Consider the following 13,470-nt stretch of genomic DNA (forward strand, 5'->3'; position numbering starts at 1 on the left):
GGTCTTGAAGGGTTGTCCAATTTCATGGGGGGTTTCAACCACTAACTCTGATTTGAGCGGCACAGGCTCACCTGAAAACAAGGGGTACAAGTAAAAATTGTAAATGTGATTGAGCCATCTTGTTGTCATGTGTTTATTATATCTGTATTTCCATCAGATTGCTTCATAGGAATATGGGATCCTATGAAACACAAACACATAGTCATACATTTATCCTGCCAGCTCATCCTTTGATAGGCCAGGCCACCTCCATTGTTGCATGCATACTAGATATCCATCCATCATGGTCAATGAAAGGTGGACTGTGTGTGTGTGTGTGTGTGTGTGTGTGTGTGTGTGTGTGTGTGTGTGTGTGTGTGTGTGTGTGTGTGTGTGTGTGTGTGTGTGTGTGTGTGTGTGTGCTGAGATACCATTAAAAATGCAGTAAAGGTCTGTCAGTTGAAAAATTGCTTGTTTCAAAATGTAACACAATCTTGTAATGCTGCTCAACTGACTGCATGCAATCATGTAATTACCGGGCTGATTTGTCAGTATAGCTCAATGAGTTAATGACTTGAGGTATACAGTAAAGGTCTTACAGTCTCTTCATCTGTCCACACAGTGAATATATGTTTTATTATCCAGCTCTGCTTTGTCTATAATTGTTTTACACCAATATTTGATCCTCAAATCGAGGGACTTTTGTGCACTTGTTTTATATCTATACCCCTGTGATTTTGACCATATCAGAAAAAAAAAAAATGCCATTTCTGGTGCTGACTTTGACAAGAGTGCAACTTAAACAGGTCATAATGTTGATCTCAGCCTGCTGTAATGGCTCCAGGCCATTAACCCTCCCTGTCATTTCCAATGACGTATGCTTTTGAATAAGGAAAATGGTGCTGCCAACATAACTTATACAGCAGACTCACCGTGCTGCCAGCCTGTGGCTTAGTGCCATTCTATTTTCCCCCGTCCACTCTGTCATCGTCACTTTAGCTAGATTCTGCATTAGAGGCTCCCACAGGCTTTGATGTCCATTCAGGTTCAACATCTATTCATTCTAATAACAATACACAATATTTTGATATAATTCCTCAAATGACAATTTTCCTCCTATCTCCTGCCACTAATTAATGTCACTTGGATGTGTCAGTTCTTTAAAGACTGTACATTTATTCTTTAGAAAAAAAAAAAAAAACTGTGTCAGCTCTACTTGATGTGTTCAACATTTCATAGTTGTCTGAGTCGATTTGGGAACATTGCAATTGCATTAACAGTCACTGCGACTGAGAAGTCAAATTGTTCTAAGTGTAAACAAATGTAAACAAAATGTTAGCATCCAGAAAGCATTTATCGCAATTAAATGGCTTCATATTCTTGGTTATCATTGTGCAAATCACCTACCTTGTACATCCAGACCAACATGTGACCGCTATATACAGTATTGAGGGTAACATGATATAAACATTGGTCTACAATGTGTTGCTGTTCCTAAATTCAAATCACATTACATTTCCTAATCAAAATCAAACAATTGTGTCCTTACTTGTATTACATTCTTCAATGGTCTGCATAATGTGGAGAGTCAAAAAAAAAAAAAAAAATCACTAAACAAACCTTCTAATGAACACTCGCCATCATCTGACCTCTCCTGATATCCATGCTGACTAGCCTGGAGAGGCTCTTCAGTCTGTGCAGGCTTGTGCAGACTCTGAGGAGTAACAGGTGATTTGGGAGACTCCTCCCTTTGAGGTATAACCACTACTTTAATGATTAAGTCTGTCATTATTTTATGGTTTTGGATGGGCCAGTTTGTTATTAATACATTATTTTGAGGCATTTAATAATTGTCTTCAGCAGTGTTAGGAAGACCAGCCTCTTTTAAATGATTTTATGTAATTATTAAGTCTTGTTTTGAAGCTGTTATAGCCTACCGCACATTGCATTTCATGAGAGACTAATGAATGAAGCAAAGGAAATGTTTATTACAGCAGATGATATGTGTTGTGTTAATGAATGTCAGGAAGTCTCTGGCGCTTGGACACTACGGGTAGATATTCTGATTTAAGGGCATCTGCCCTGAGCAACAGCAAGATGTGTAAAATGTAATTCATAACTTTTTGGAGTGCAAACTTTTTTTTTTTCTTCTGACATGCTAAACTTCCACGAGTCCATCTTGGCCATGTTTCGGCCATGATTAAGTCAGCAGAGCTAATGGCTGTTCTAGACAATGCTTGTGTTTCCACCGGCTGGGCCAAAGCACGTTTCAGCGGTGTCCCAGAGGCTCTCTGCCCTGCTCCACAGAGAGGAAGTGCTAGGTGTATTTTTGACTTATATCGGACTTCACTATCATTCTGCACTGAGCAGTTTGTGCCAGACAGAAAATCAGATAGTGGAATGGCATGCATACGTCTGGTCAGTTTTTAAGACAAAACACCCTCTGTAGAATCAGGATCAAAAGCACAACAAAGTCAGAAATATTAACAATAAACAGTTAAAACAGACAAATAATGAAACAATTTAACTATGTAGTGTACTCAACCACAGTAGAAGCACAATAATTAAGGAGAAATTATGAAATACACAGTCTGACCAACTCAACAGCATCAGGCAGACATGATGCTCTGATTCTGAAATGCTCTCAGTGGGTTATGAAGTCACATGGAGGACAGAACAAACAAAGGCTTGCACACACCAGAAAACAGATACATGCCCAGTGGAATCAAGGGGTAAGGTGCATAACACCTCACCTGTCTGGTTTAGTTAAAATGAACCCTGTTGCATTTGCCAGGTTAGTGTGGTTTGTTTTGGTTAATGTGGAAGGCGTGGTTGTTCTGTGGTGTGGACAAAACAGACAAACTGCTTGAAAAGGAGGCTTTTGGTCCACCTCCAAGTGGAGTATTGTATGGCTTGTTCACAGTGTGAAAGCACATGGACCAACGACAATATTTTTTGATTGTAGATAAACTATTGTGTAATCCAGCTGCTGGTTGTTAACTGTCTAGGAAGCAACTTAAAATTGATTTGTAAAGCATAGTACAAACCATTTGGTAACCATTTATGTATGTTACCACTTGTGAAGGTTTGTCTGTTGAGTCTGTTTCCTACTCTGTGTACTTTGGCAGTTCACTATGTCCATTAAAAAGTTTGTGACACAGTGATCGTACAATAAACAATAACCCACCCAACATTTAATATTGCTGTACAAGTCACCATTTGTTCCCCATCTATATTTTCCTACTTGTCTTTTTGTAAAACATATATATGTTCCTCATATAGTTCCTCACGGGTGTGTGTTTCCCGCCTTGACTACTGCAACTTGCTGTTGGCTGGACTCCCAGCCTCAGTGGCTAAACTGTCACAATGTGTCCAGAACGCTGCAGCGCCTCATTTTCGATCTACCAAAATTCTCTCATGTGACCCCCATCCTCCGTGAGCTCCACTGGCTTCCTGTTGCGGCCCACATCCAATTCAAGATGATGGTGCTGGTCTTCAAGGCCATCAACGGAACTGCACCATTCTACCTCCAAAAACTGGTCAGACCACATGCCTCAGCGAGAGCACTTCGCTCTACTACATCAGCTGGCTGGCTGGTACCCCCATCGCTGAGAGCAAACAAAGCCCACTCAGCGAAGTTTCGACTCTTCTCTGTTTTGACACCTCAGTGGTGGAACGAACCAGTGAACCGACCAATGTCAGGCCAGCGGAATCACTCTCCATCTTCCGCAAAAGACTCAAGACTCATGTGTTCAGACTTCACTTCAACTCCGCATAGCATGACTCCCTCCCAAATTGTGTGTTATTGTTTACTCTATCGACGGTTATATGTTGTGAGAAATGTACTTATTGTAAGTTTCTTTGGACTTCAAATGTGGATATTTACATTGTTCTTGTGTTGTCCCTACACTGTGTGGTCAGCTCTTGTGGTATCCCTCTCCACTAGGCTCAGAGGAGTTTGCTGATATCATGTTTTCTCCAAAGCCACACAGGTCAGCCCCTCAGAACTGCAAGATGTGTTTCAGGAGACCTCCTCCAATATCTTCCAGATCAACGCAAACGGTAAAGAGCCCACTTATCAACAAAACCGTGTGTGTGTGTGCGTGTGCGTGTGTGTGTTTTACCAAATACCTTAAACCCTTGTATGACATCAGATATTTGTATGATATATTATTGCCATATCATATGTATTCACTTTAACATGGATAAAATTTGGTGAGAGGTCATTTCAACATGTGTTTGTTTGTGAGTCCATTATGTAATATCAGTGTTGTATTCTTTAATTGTGCCTCCAGTTGTCACACTAGAGAAAAATCTGCAGTCACTGGGAACATCTAGAGATACAGCAGAGCTACGACAGAGCCTGTGAGTAACACACACACCGGTTGCTGAATGTAACTGAATGCAATTACTCACTGCTCCAGTACATTTCAGAGAGAAATATACCTTTTCTTTACCACTACAGTTATATTTACTCATGTAGTTACTTTAAAGCAAAGCTGAAGTAGCATACAAAGAACTTTTAAAAACCGTGATGCATAATGTAAGTCACTGAATACAAAATCAAATGATATACAAAACTGGATCTGGACAATTAGCTAGTTAATCAATAAAACAAATAGAATCAACTGTTTTGAAGACATATTTTATAATTCTGCTTTTTACAATGTCTACAAACTACTACACCTTTGTTATATACAGTATTCCACACAGAGTAATGTAGTTACATTATCACAAATGTATCCAACAATGTTCAAACTAAACTCACTGCTCAAGGTGAGAGAGTGGAGGAGGTTGTTGGTAAACTGAAATACTTTGTGTCATTTTTCAAGCAAAAATGTTAATCATGTTACCATTTCAGCATCTCAAATGTGTCTATAAGAATCCTTTCCTTGTCTCTGATTAAAGTGACCTTACAGCGTCACTTTCAGTGCTAAATAATTGTGATAAACATTCCTCACTTTTTTCTGACATTCTATGATGCAACGAATAGATTAATCCAGTAAATAATTAGCAGATAAATCCATGATCTAAAGAACACATAACACTGTGCCTGTTTCAACATTAAACATTGCCTTGATAATACAACATAAATGTGTTTAGCTAACATTAGGATTTCTTTTCACTTGCAATTTATATTTCTACAGCATTGCATCAGTACTTAAGTACCAAGTAAAGGATTTGAAAACTTTCTCGACCACGGACAGCTCCCAGTAACCCCTGTATTTTCACTGTACACCCTAGGTGGTCCAGCTCATTGTGAGGGTAACTTTTATCTCTGCTTTCTAGAAAAGTGCCTATTTCCCTTTGTTTCATTGGCCTCTTTCATATTGATCATACTTTTTTAGTTGAGCTGCCAGCAATTACCAGATTCAAAGCTGATGACAAAGTGGCCAATCTAAGATGATTGCATCTGTTTAAAATGCATTACATCCCACTGTGTTGGCTGGCATGTTATCAATTCTATTGAACATTTTTTATGATCGCCTTGGAAACTTACTGACTATGCTTGGCTGCTTTTATTCTTAACTGCCCATTTTCCTTCAGCAGTATTGATGCTGGATGCAAACAACACATCCAGTGCCTCCGACTGATGCAAATTACATCCAGGGTGATTCTTTGTGTTATTCTGCAGCGCTTGTGCTTTCCAAATATGGTTCCAGGGAACATTCAGGACGCTTCCTGTTTCTAGATGCTAATGGTGACTTTTAGAGATGACTGACGAGGCGCTAAGGACTTTATTTTGTTTTGAACAATATTTTTTGCAGTTATCCCTGTTGTCTGTGAGGAAATTTGAAATTAACACATGACACAATTTTAATAACATTAAGACACGTAACCAAAAATGTTAATGATAATGATCTCATTATGGGGTTGCGGGAAATAGTTAAATTTTTTCCACTATGAGAGGTGGTGAGTCCAACATTTCTACCCCCAAAAGAGAAAAAAACATCAACCTTGTGAGGGTTTATTGACTGAAATGCCCTCTGAATTAGGTGAGAACCTGTAAGGTAGACATGCACATGGTCAGTATTGGGAAAGATTGACACACATAGGTGGTTATAGCTTCAACTTTTGAGGAGATTTCGATGTTCTCCCTTCATAATAATAACTAATCAAGTAAGCAGTCTTATTACAAGGTCCATTTAGTATATGATCCAGAGCTTTCATTTATATCATATGAAGTGCCTCAGCATATGGAACTGGCCCAGGGATTGAGATTGTAGATGTTAGTCTGAACAGCTGGCTAATGAAAAGCACTGGATGAAACCTCCAGAGTAGCTAATAAATGGGCTTTATGGCGAGTTGAACTTTCACCCCATCTTTAATCAGTTACTCCATCAATCATTACTAATCTTTCGTTTAGGACTTAACCTTTGGGGTTTCATGTCTATCTGGTTGGGACAGTTATTCAGGAGTCAGACCATGTCTTTGAGTGAGTGACATTCACTCAATCAATCTGCATTTTACATCTTGGGTCATTTACATATGTCCATAACCTCCATAATGAGGTTTGGGACTAAAACACCAATAGATCTTTATCATAGTGGTAGCTTAAGATTCAAAGCACTATATTATGCCAGAAGTTAATCATACCTGCATGTTTTATAACTTTAGCATTTTTTTTTTTTTTTAAACATTCTCTACTTTTATAAGTAGAGAATGTCCTGCAATGAACTGGCGACTCATCCAGGGTTTACCCTGCCCTGCGCCCATAGAGTTAACTGGATTTGGCCCCAGTAGACCCTGCGACCCCTTGAAAAATGGGGGATAAAAGTGGCAATATCTCTGCGACCCTCATGGAAGAAGCAGAATAAAACGGAGCGGAACAGAACTTTTATAGTATAACATGATGCACAATAAATTTCAAAATAATAAATACAATAATATACAAAAAGATGCATATTCTCTTGTCTTTTGTGACAGCCTCACACAGCCTACCTCAGGTTTCATGATGTGATCCATGTACAGATGTGGCAGCTGGTGCATGGGTGTGCTGCACAGCTGCAGCTTTGGCGTCCATCTCCGCCCAGTATCACCCAGTTGAAACTGAAGCCACCCTTCACCCATCCTCATAGCCACTGACATCCATTCCACCCTCTGCCTCCTGGTACTTTGTCCCCTACATTAACATAATGAAGGACTGCAGTTATCTGCTCCCCATCCAGTCACATTGACGAAGGCCATACATACATGCATATGCAGCACTAATCCCATACAAAGTAGATCATCACACACATGTTCATCTGCAAGAAGCAACACTCGTGTGCTTTGTGATATAAAAGTAATTCCTCTTTGTGCCCGTGGTTGGAATGGTAACCCGCCATCTGTCTGCCTGTCTTCAGGCAAAAAATTCAAATCTCACAGTTATTAGAATTTGACCCGCCCCTGTAATCGTGGAAATGCACACGGCAAAAAGTCTAAGTGGATTAATGGCTGGCACCCTCTGAGTGTCATTGTCTTTGTTAGCGCATTAGGCATTCACTGGTGTGCTGGCTGTAACAACCCAGAGGACATGGAGCTGTGTTTGGAGGAAAGCGCCCCCGACTGACTGGCAACCTCTTAGCAGGCACAGTATGCTAAAGTACATCAAAATGCTGGACAGACTACCGCAAGGAGGAAATTAAGTTTTAGAAGAGCGAGTAAAAAAAATGTGACAAAACAATTTAACTTAACTTTTTACGCACTGCAAAAATCTTTGTTTATTGTCCAGGCCTGCCCATGACATTGTGTTACTTGATATGTTTTTTTTTTCTTCAGTGGTAAGGTCACTTTAACTAGTTTCAATGATGTCAAGTAGTCACATGAATTTTATTTAAAAAAAAAATATCAATCAATCAAGAATTTCTCACAATTTGTACCAAGTGCTTGAACAGGGATATCTTTAGAGTTCATGTAAGCTCCCTTGAAGTCAGATTTTATTCAAAGAGACAGATCTACATTTAGTTCATGTTATTTGAGTTGCCCCCCATTTCTTTTTAACAATATTGCACAGAAGTGGAATCAGGAGAAAACTTATATTTGATAAGCGTGTCATATTTGGCTCGAAATGCCATACTGTACAATATTATTTGCAGTGGAATAGAAACCATTAATTAAAAACAAATCTATTTGCTTATCTTTAGTATTCATTGTGCACATTTGTAAGGGTAAAATGCTTGAGATGAACCATTTTGTTTTCAAGGGGGTCCTGAATGTGTTAGTCATTTACTAAGACACGTGCACCCTTTTCATTGGCCGCCACTGGTAGTAATCTTCTATCGAGCCTGTCCTCACTGTCAGGCTGGGGTTTAAAGGGGAATGCTAAGGAAATAGGAGGTGGACCCAAATGCAGTTACTCACAAGACAAGAGGCAGGATTGAGGGGAAACAAAAAGCGAGCTTTAATTTCAAAGCTGAATGATACAAAAAACCAAGGGTAAGCCAGATACCAAAAAAACAGACAAAATGGGACAAAAAGCAAAGTCACAACCAAGGCTAAAAAAGTGAAACAAAGTACAAACAAAAAGCTTAAAAGTTAAAATCAAAAAATGCAAGAATCAAAATCCAAAGGCCGTATACCGCAGGAACAGAGGCAATGAACGGACAAGAGGGAGAGCAAAGACTTAAAACACAGACACTAATGATGAGACGAGGAACAGGTGAGGAGAGAGGAGGGCGGAGGCCAGGTGAGGTAACGAGGGGGGAAATCAGAATAGAATCAGAAATCCTTTAATGTCCCGCAGACGGGGAAATTTGTTAAGTGAAATTTGTTACTGACGGACAGAGGGAGACAAACTTCAACAAGGGAATAGACAGGAGAACTTGAAGGACGCAAGAGGGCATGGAAAATCACAACATGAGACACAAGACACAACACAAAGGCATGAAAATCAAATACAAGAAACCACAAAACACAGAATCATGAACCATGACACTCACTAGAATAATGGCAACAATGGTTGTTTGTTTGAGGAGGTTAAAGGGAACGCTGTTCACTTGACAGCAAACTCTGGTGACAGCTGCAGCTATTATGATGGGAGCAAAGGAGGAAGTCAGGTGATATAGTACTAAGAGTGAGAAACTGTGCAAAGACATAAGGTTGAGCTCACTGCAGTTGGTGTCCTGTGTGAAACCACAAGTTGACAATGACTCATTTTAACTTATGTGTGTTCATTTCTTTGATCCACTAACCTACCTTTGATATAATACTTTGAAAAATGTCGATACTTATTACCATATCCAATACCCTCACATTTGATATGTTTATGTAAAGACAAATGTAACAAGGCTTTTGTACCGTGAGCACAACAACATCTAAGTTAAAACTTCTGACCATATTCAAAGTCTTTTCCTATAAAGTGAAACTCTGCTGTCTGAGATTTCCAAGGCTTGATAGCTGTAGTGGTGTATTGCTTTGTTTGCTGTGTTAGCCCCTTCTCTTCCATTCCAAGTTTGTATTGATCCATACACTCAAAACTGTTTTATTATGTGTCTGTGATGAATCTCAGTCTTGTAGCCCATCAACTATTTTCTAATGTCTCTGTTTGTTTCTTTTGTTGAGGAACAAAATGTTCTCATCAGACAGATGAAAGTGTCAGTAAAAAAACTCATAACATGATTACTGCTAGGTGTGCTGCCAGAAATATCTGATAATTTCACATCCCTATGAAGAGAAAAACCTGATCAAGTGTGAAGTTTGTTTAAGACAACATTCGAAATAAACCAGGATTTATTATGAAAAAAGGAGTGACAACAAAGTATTTCTCTTGTCTGTTGACTTTCTCTCTGCAGTGATATTGTAATTGCTCTATCTATTTAGCAGTATGATCCTAAAATATCACCTGAACTTAACCTGATGCACAACTGACATATGCTAATAATTAAAGACTTTCTTAGGTGTCAGAGGTCCTGTGCCTCTGCAAGGCCATTAGTTTCAAAAGTGTAGTACTGTGCAGTGCTGTGATGGAATAATGCAATTGGGCAAAGCAAAGACTGACAAGGGGAGGAAAATTAAAACAAATACTTGGCTGCATGGATTACACCTATTTGCTTTATTTTCAACAGTGACATGCAACAGCTGTTATCAGTATCACATCCATGTGTAAAGTACATATCTGGCACAAAGACTGGAAGCAGGGATCACTTATTACTGAGGTAAAAAGGAAATAAATGAAGCACAGTTTATCCAACCGTAAACTGGAATCTGAGGTAAACACACAGCTCTGCAGCCTAATTGGCCATATCCACATTTTTACAGCTGTGACAGGAGAGGCTACAGAGCCATTCAACTGGTAATTACTGTACCTTGTAATCACATCACAATGGTATTAGCAATTCCTAGATGGCAGATAAATCAACAGTCATCAGGAAGTTGGCGGGGCAGATGCGGGTAGAATGTCAACAGGTAGAATGTCACAGCCGTCTATTTCGAGTCAGATCTGGACTGTGTATGTGGATGCACCTCTCCACCTCTTCCTCCTCCACTCTTACACAACATGCAGGCATCACTCTGCCTCACAAACCCACGTTAATGCACCGCACTCATGCAGCTACGTGTGAACCAACATTAGGTGTTGGAGATGCACATGTAAATGTCAGATGGATTTCAGCAGCTCTGTGTGTGTGTGTGTGTGTGTGTGTGTGTGTGTGTGTTGGTGATCTCTGAATTGAACTGTTGTTTTTATCGGAGTTCTATGAATAACCACCTGAAATACATACCTTCCAATGATATATAAAGTATATAAAGTTTGTTGTGGGTCATGAAGTGCTACATATGTACTCAGCGTGTCAGGCATGCTGGATCTTTTTCAAAAGATATGACTGCTATTAAATGTACAATGCACTTCTGAAGTTTAATGGGAAACAAGCTCAGTTATGCTCACTGTCTCTAACACAAGTGCATTAGGAGTGTCTCAGTGGTTTCCAATGTAGGATTCTTAGCAAAAATGCTATTCCCCTCCCTCATGAAAAGGCCAATCCCTTACATATTGCACCATATCCCTTTATCAGTTTAATATTAATGTATTTATGATTCCAGCAGTAGATCATTCTGTTTTACACTTAGGTTTTGGAAAGCTAAATAAATAACTGTAAGTTATATTTTAATTAAACATATGCTTAGATGCACTTCATCTTAACTTGTGTTAGAGTTAGAGATATAACCAATTCCACATTTTGACACCAAGATTTCATTTTGTTTCCTGTAAATGCATACTGGTTATCTGTTTCCTCCATGACTAATAATCTGAAAAATTAATAGCAATTAACTCCTAGTTTCTAGTTACAAACATCATTACATCATTTGGTTTACCACACACCTCTTTTAACACCCAGACACATCCTTAATATATCAGCTTGAGGTAAATTGATTCCTCAAATAAAATTCTGTACTTGTGTTTTGTAGTAAAATACTTTTTTTTTATCTGGTTGGTCCTTTAATTGTATTGATAATAAACATAAACATACAACTATTCAGCTACTTATGAACAAAACCTAATCAGGATCCTCTATTACTGTATTTTCTAAGGTACTGAAAAAGACAATGGATCACACTGTTCTCCAGATGCATCTAGAACTTGGGCTGGTCTTGAAAAACCTGCTCAACACCTGCTGCATTCATAATAGAATCCTTTGCATTGTTGCATTTAATGCCAGTTCCATTGTTGCTCCTTTTAACTGTCATGTTCCTCAGGGGTTCCTAAGTAGTTTTACATGTTGGATATTGCAACAGTAATGATAATAAATCTGTTTATTGAAAAAAAGGTATGAATATTTAATATTTCACAAGGTTTCATCATTCCACACACGTCATTTCACACTTTTAACTTAATTCAGTTCTAGACAGCTTGTTTCCTGTTTTCCTCTTCTTCTTCTTCTTCTTTTTTTTTTTTTTAAATCATTTTGCTATTATTTTGTGACTTGTTTTTATTTTCTGTTCTTATTCTATTATAATATAAAGGTGCCCCTAACCAACTCTGAACCTCATGAATAGCAGCAGCTACCTTGCAGCCAACATGTCACAGCATGAAAATAATACATATCTGGTCAAGATGTTTTGAACCTTTCTCTCAGTTATGTTGGCAATTCTTGTGTGAACAACTGAGAGCGACACGATGAATTCCCTCCAGAGGACAACATTTTGTGTGAAATGTTTTTAGCATAAACTGGGCATCATGCCTCTAGACTTTGTTGCACAAAGCCAACACATCCCTGAACACATGTACAATGATTGTGTATTTAGCCCTGAGAAAAACACGTCAAAACACATCTGAACCCAGATCTGTAGTGTGGCTGAACACATTCTGCAGACACAGCCGTCACAGTGTAGTCAGTCGAGTGAATTTCGGACATTAGTCAGTGCTGAGTTTTACAAATGCTCTGCATTGACATCTGAGCTAGTGAGAGGACAGCAGTGTGTAGGAAGCAAGTCCAGTTTTGTGGTTTAATCCTTATCAGAGCCCAGTATAAGCGCTGCTCTATCCTGTAAAGCCCTGAAAGTGTGATTACAGTCAGAGAACGGCATCCCACCACCATCACCTTTTCTCCCCTCACACCAACCCCTTCCATCCTCCACACCTCCCCCTGCAGCTAGCTGCTCCTGACTCCTCGGCTCTCCTTTACCAGGGCCAGCCAGACCTCAAAGGAATAACAAGCACAAAGCAGGCAAGAGAAACACACAACTGAGGTGACTGATTGAAATTCACAGTGTGAGCAATTCCAATCTTTCGCATGTTGTTTCTGGCTGCCTGGCAATCGGGTTTGTTGTGGGGGAAGAGTGTGACTACTAGATGTATCACTGTGAAGCGATACAGCAGAGGTCTTCTCAGGGGTCCTCAGTAGTGGGCGAGCTCTGATTGTTTGGTAATAGCGTGACAGGGGTGGGCGGGGCTTCCACTGACTCATGGATGATCCATCAGAGCTCATTAGCACCAGAGCACAGCTCAGATTGTATTTTTAGACTCCAAATTTGAAAGGATTCCCTTTGTTTGTCAACCTGACAAAACTTTCATAGGACTGCACTTTTCAAGCTTCATAGAAAGTTGCTGTTGAGTGAGTAACTTAAAATCCTTCCAGTCTGGTCAGTGAGCATAATTTAACCTCATCCTTGACTGACAGCTGCTCCTATTGAACTGAATTTACCACCTTACAGGAAAAGCAATGATAGTGTGTTCCCTGGTCAGCTTTCTGTGCATGATACATCAAAAACTACTGTATCATCCTCATCGAAAGTAAAAGAATCACTGGTGCTGGAGCTGTGGGTTTTGATGCGTTGTATCATGCTCATCATGGGAGAAATCCCGATACTTGGTAGTCAGCAGTCCGCAGGGCTTCTATCCTCTTCTCTTCTCTCAGAACTGTAATTGGCAACTTTGGTAACGTGAACAACTTATGTAACCCAAGTAACAAAATAATCATTTTGATTATTAACTGGAATGTGTTGCTTTTACAGAGTTACAGACAAATGTCATGTGATTACAGTAATGCTTACATTGTAACGTACCCACAACAC

General features: G+C 39.4%; 1 protein-coding gene across 5 annotated transcripts in view; it reads left to right on the forward strand.

Moving 5' to 3' along the window:
• The window catches only part of tsnare1 (T-SNARE Domain Containing 1), a 190,938-nt gene that overhangs the window by 69,494 nt on the left and 107,974 nt on the right, over positions 1 to 13,470 (forward strand). For all 5 annotated transcript variants that reach the window (XM_037075980.1, XM_037075979.1, XM_037075981.1 and 2 more), the window contains exons 3-4: positions 3,964 to 4,041; positions 4,275 to 4,344. In XM_037075980.1, coding sequence (XP_036931875.1) covers positions 3,964 to 4,041; positions 4,275 to 4,344 — 148 coding nt within the window. The remainder of the gene's footprint in view (positions 1 to 3,963; positions 4,042 to 4,274; positions 4,345 to 13,470) is intronic.

The sequence above is a fragment of the Acanthopagrus latus genome, chromosome 17 (assembly GCF_904848185.1).
Source record: "Acanthopagrus latus isolate v.2019 chromosome 17, fAcaLat1.1, whole genome shotgun sequence".
Classification (NCBI taxonomy): domain Eukaryota; kingdom Metazoa; phylum Chordata; class Actinopteri; order Spariformes; family Sparidae; genus Acanthopagrus; species Acanthopagrus latus.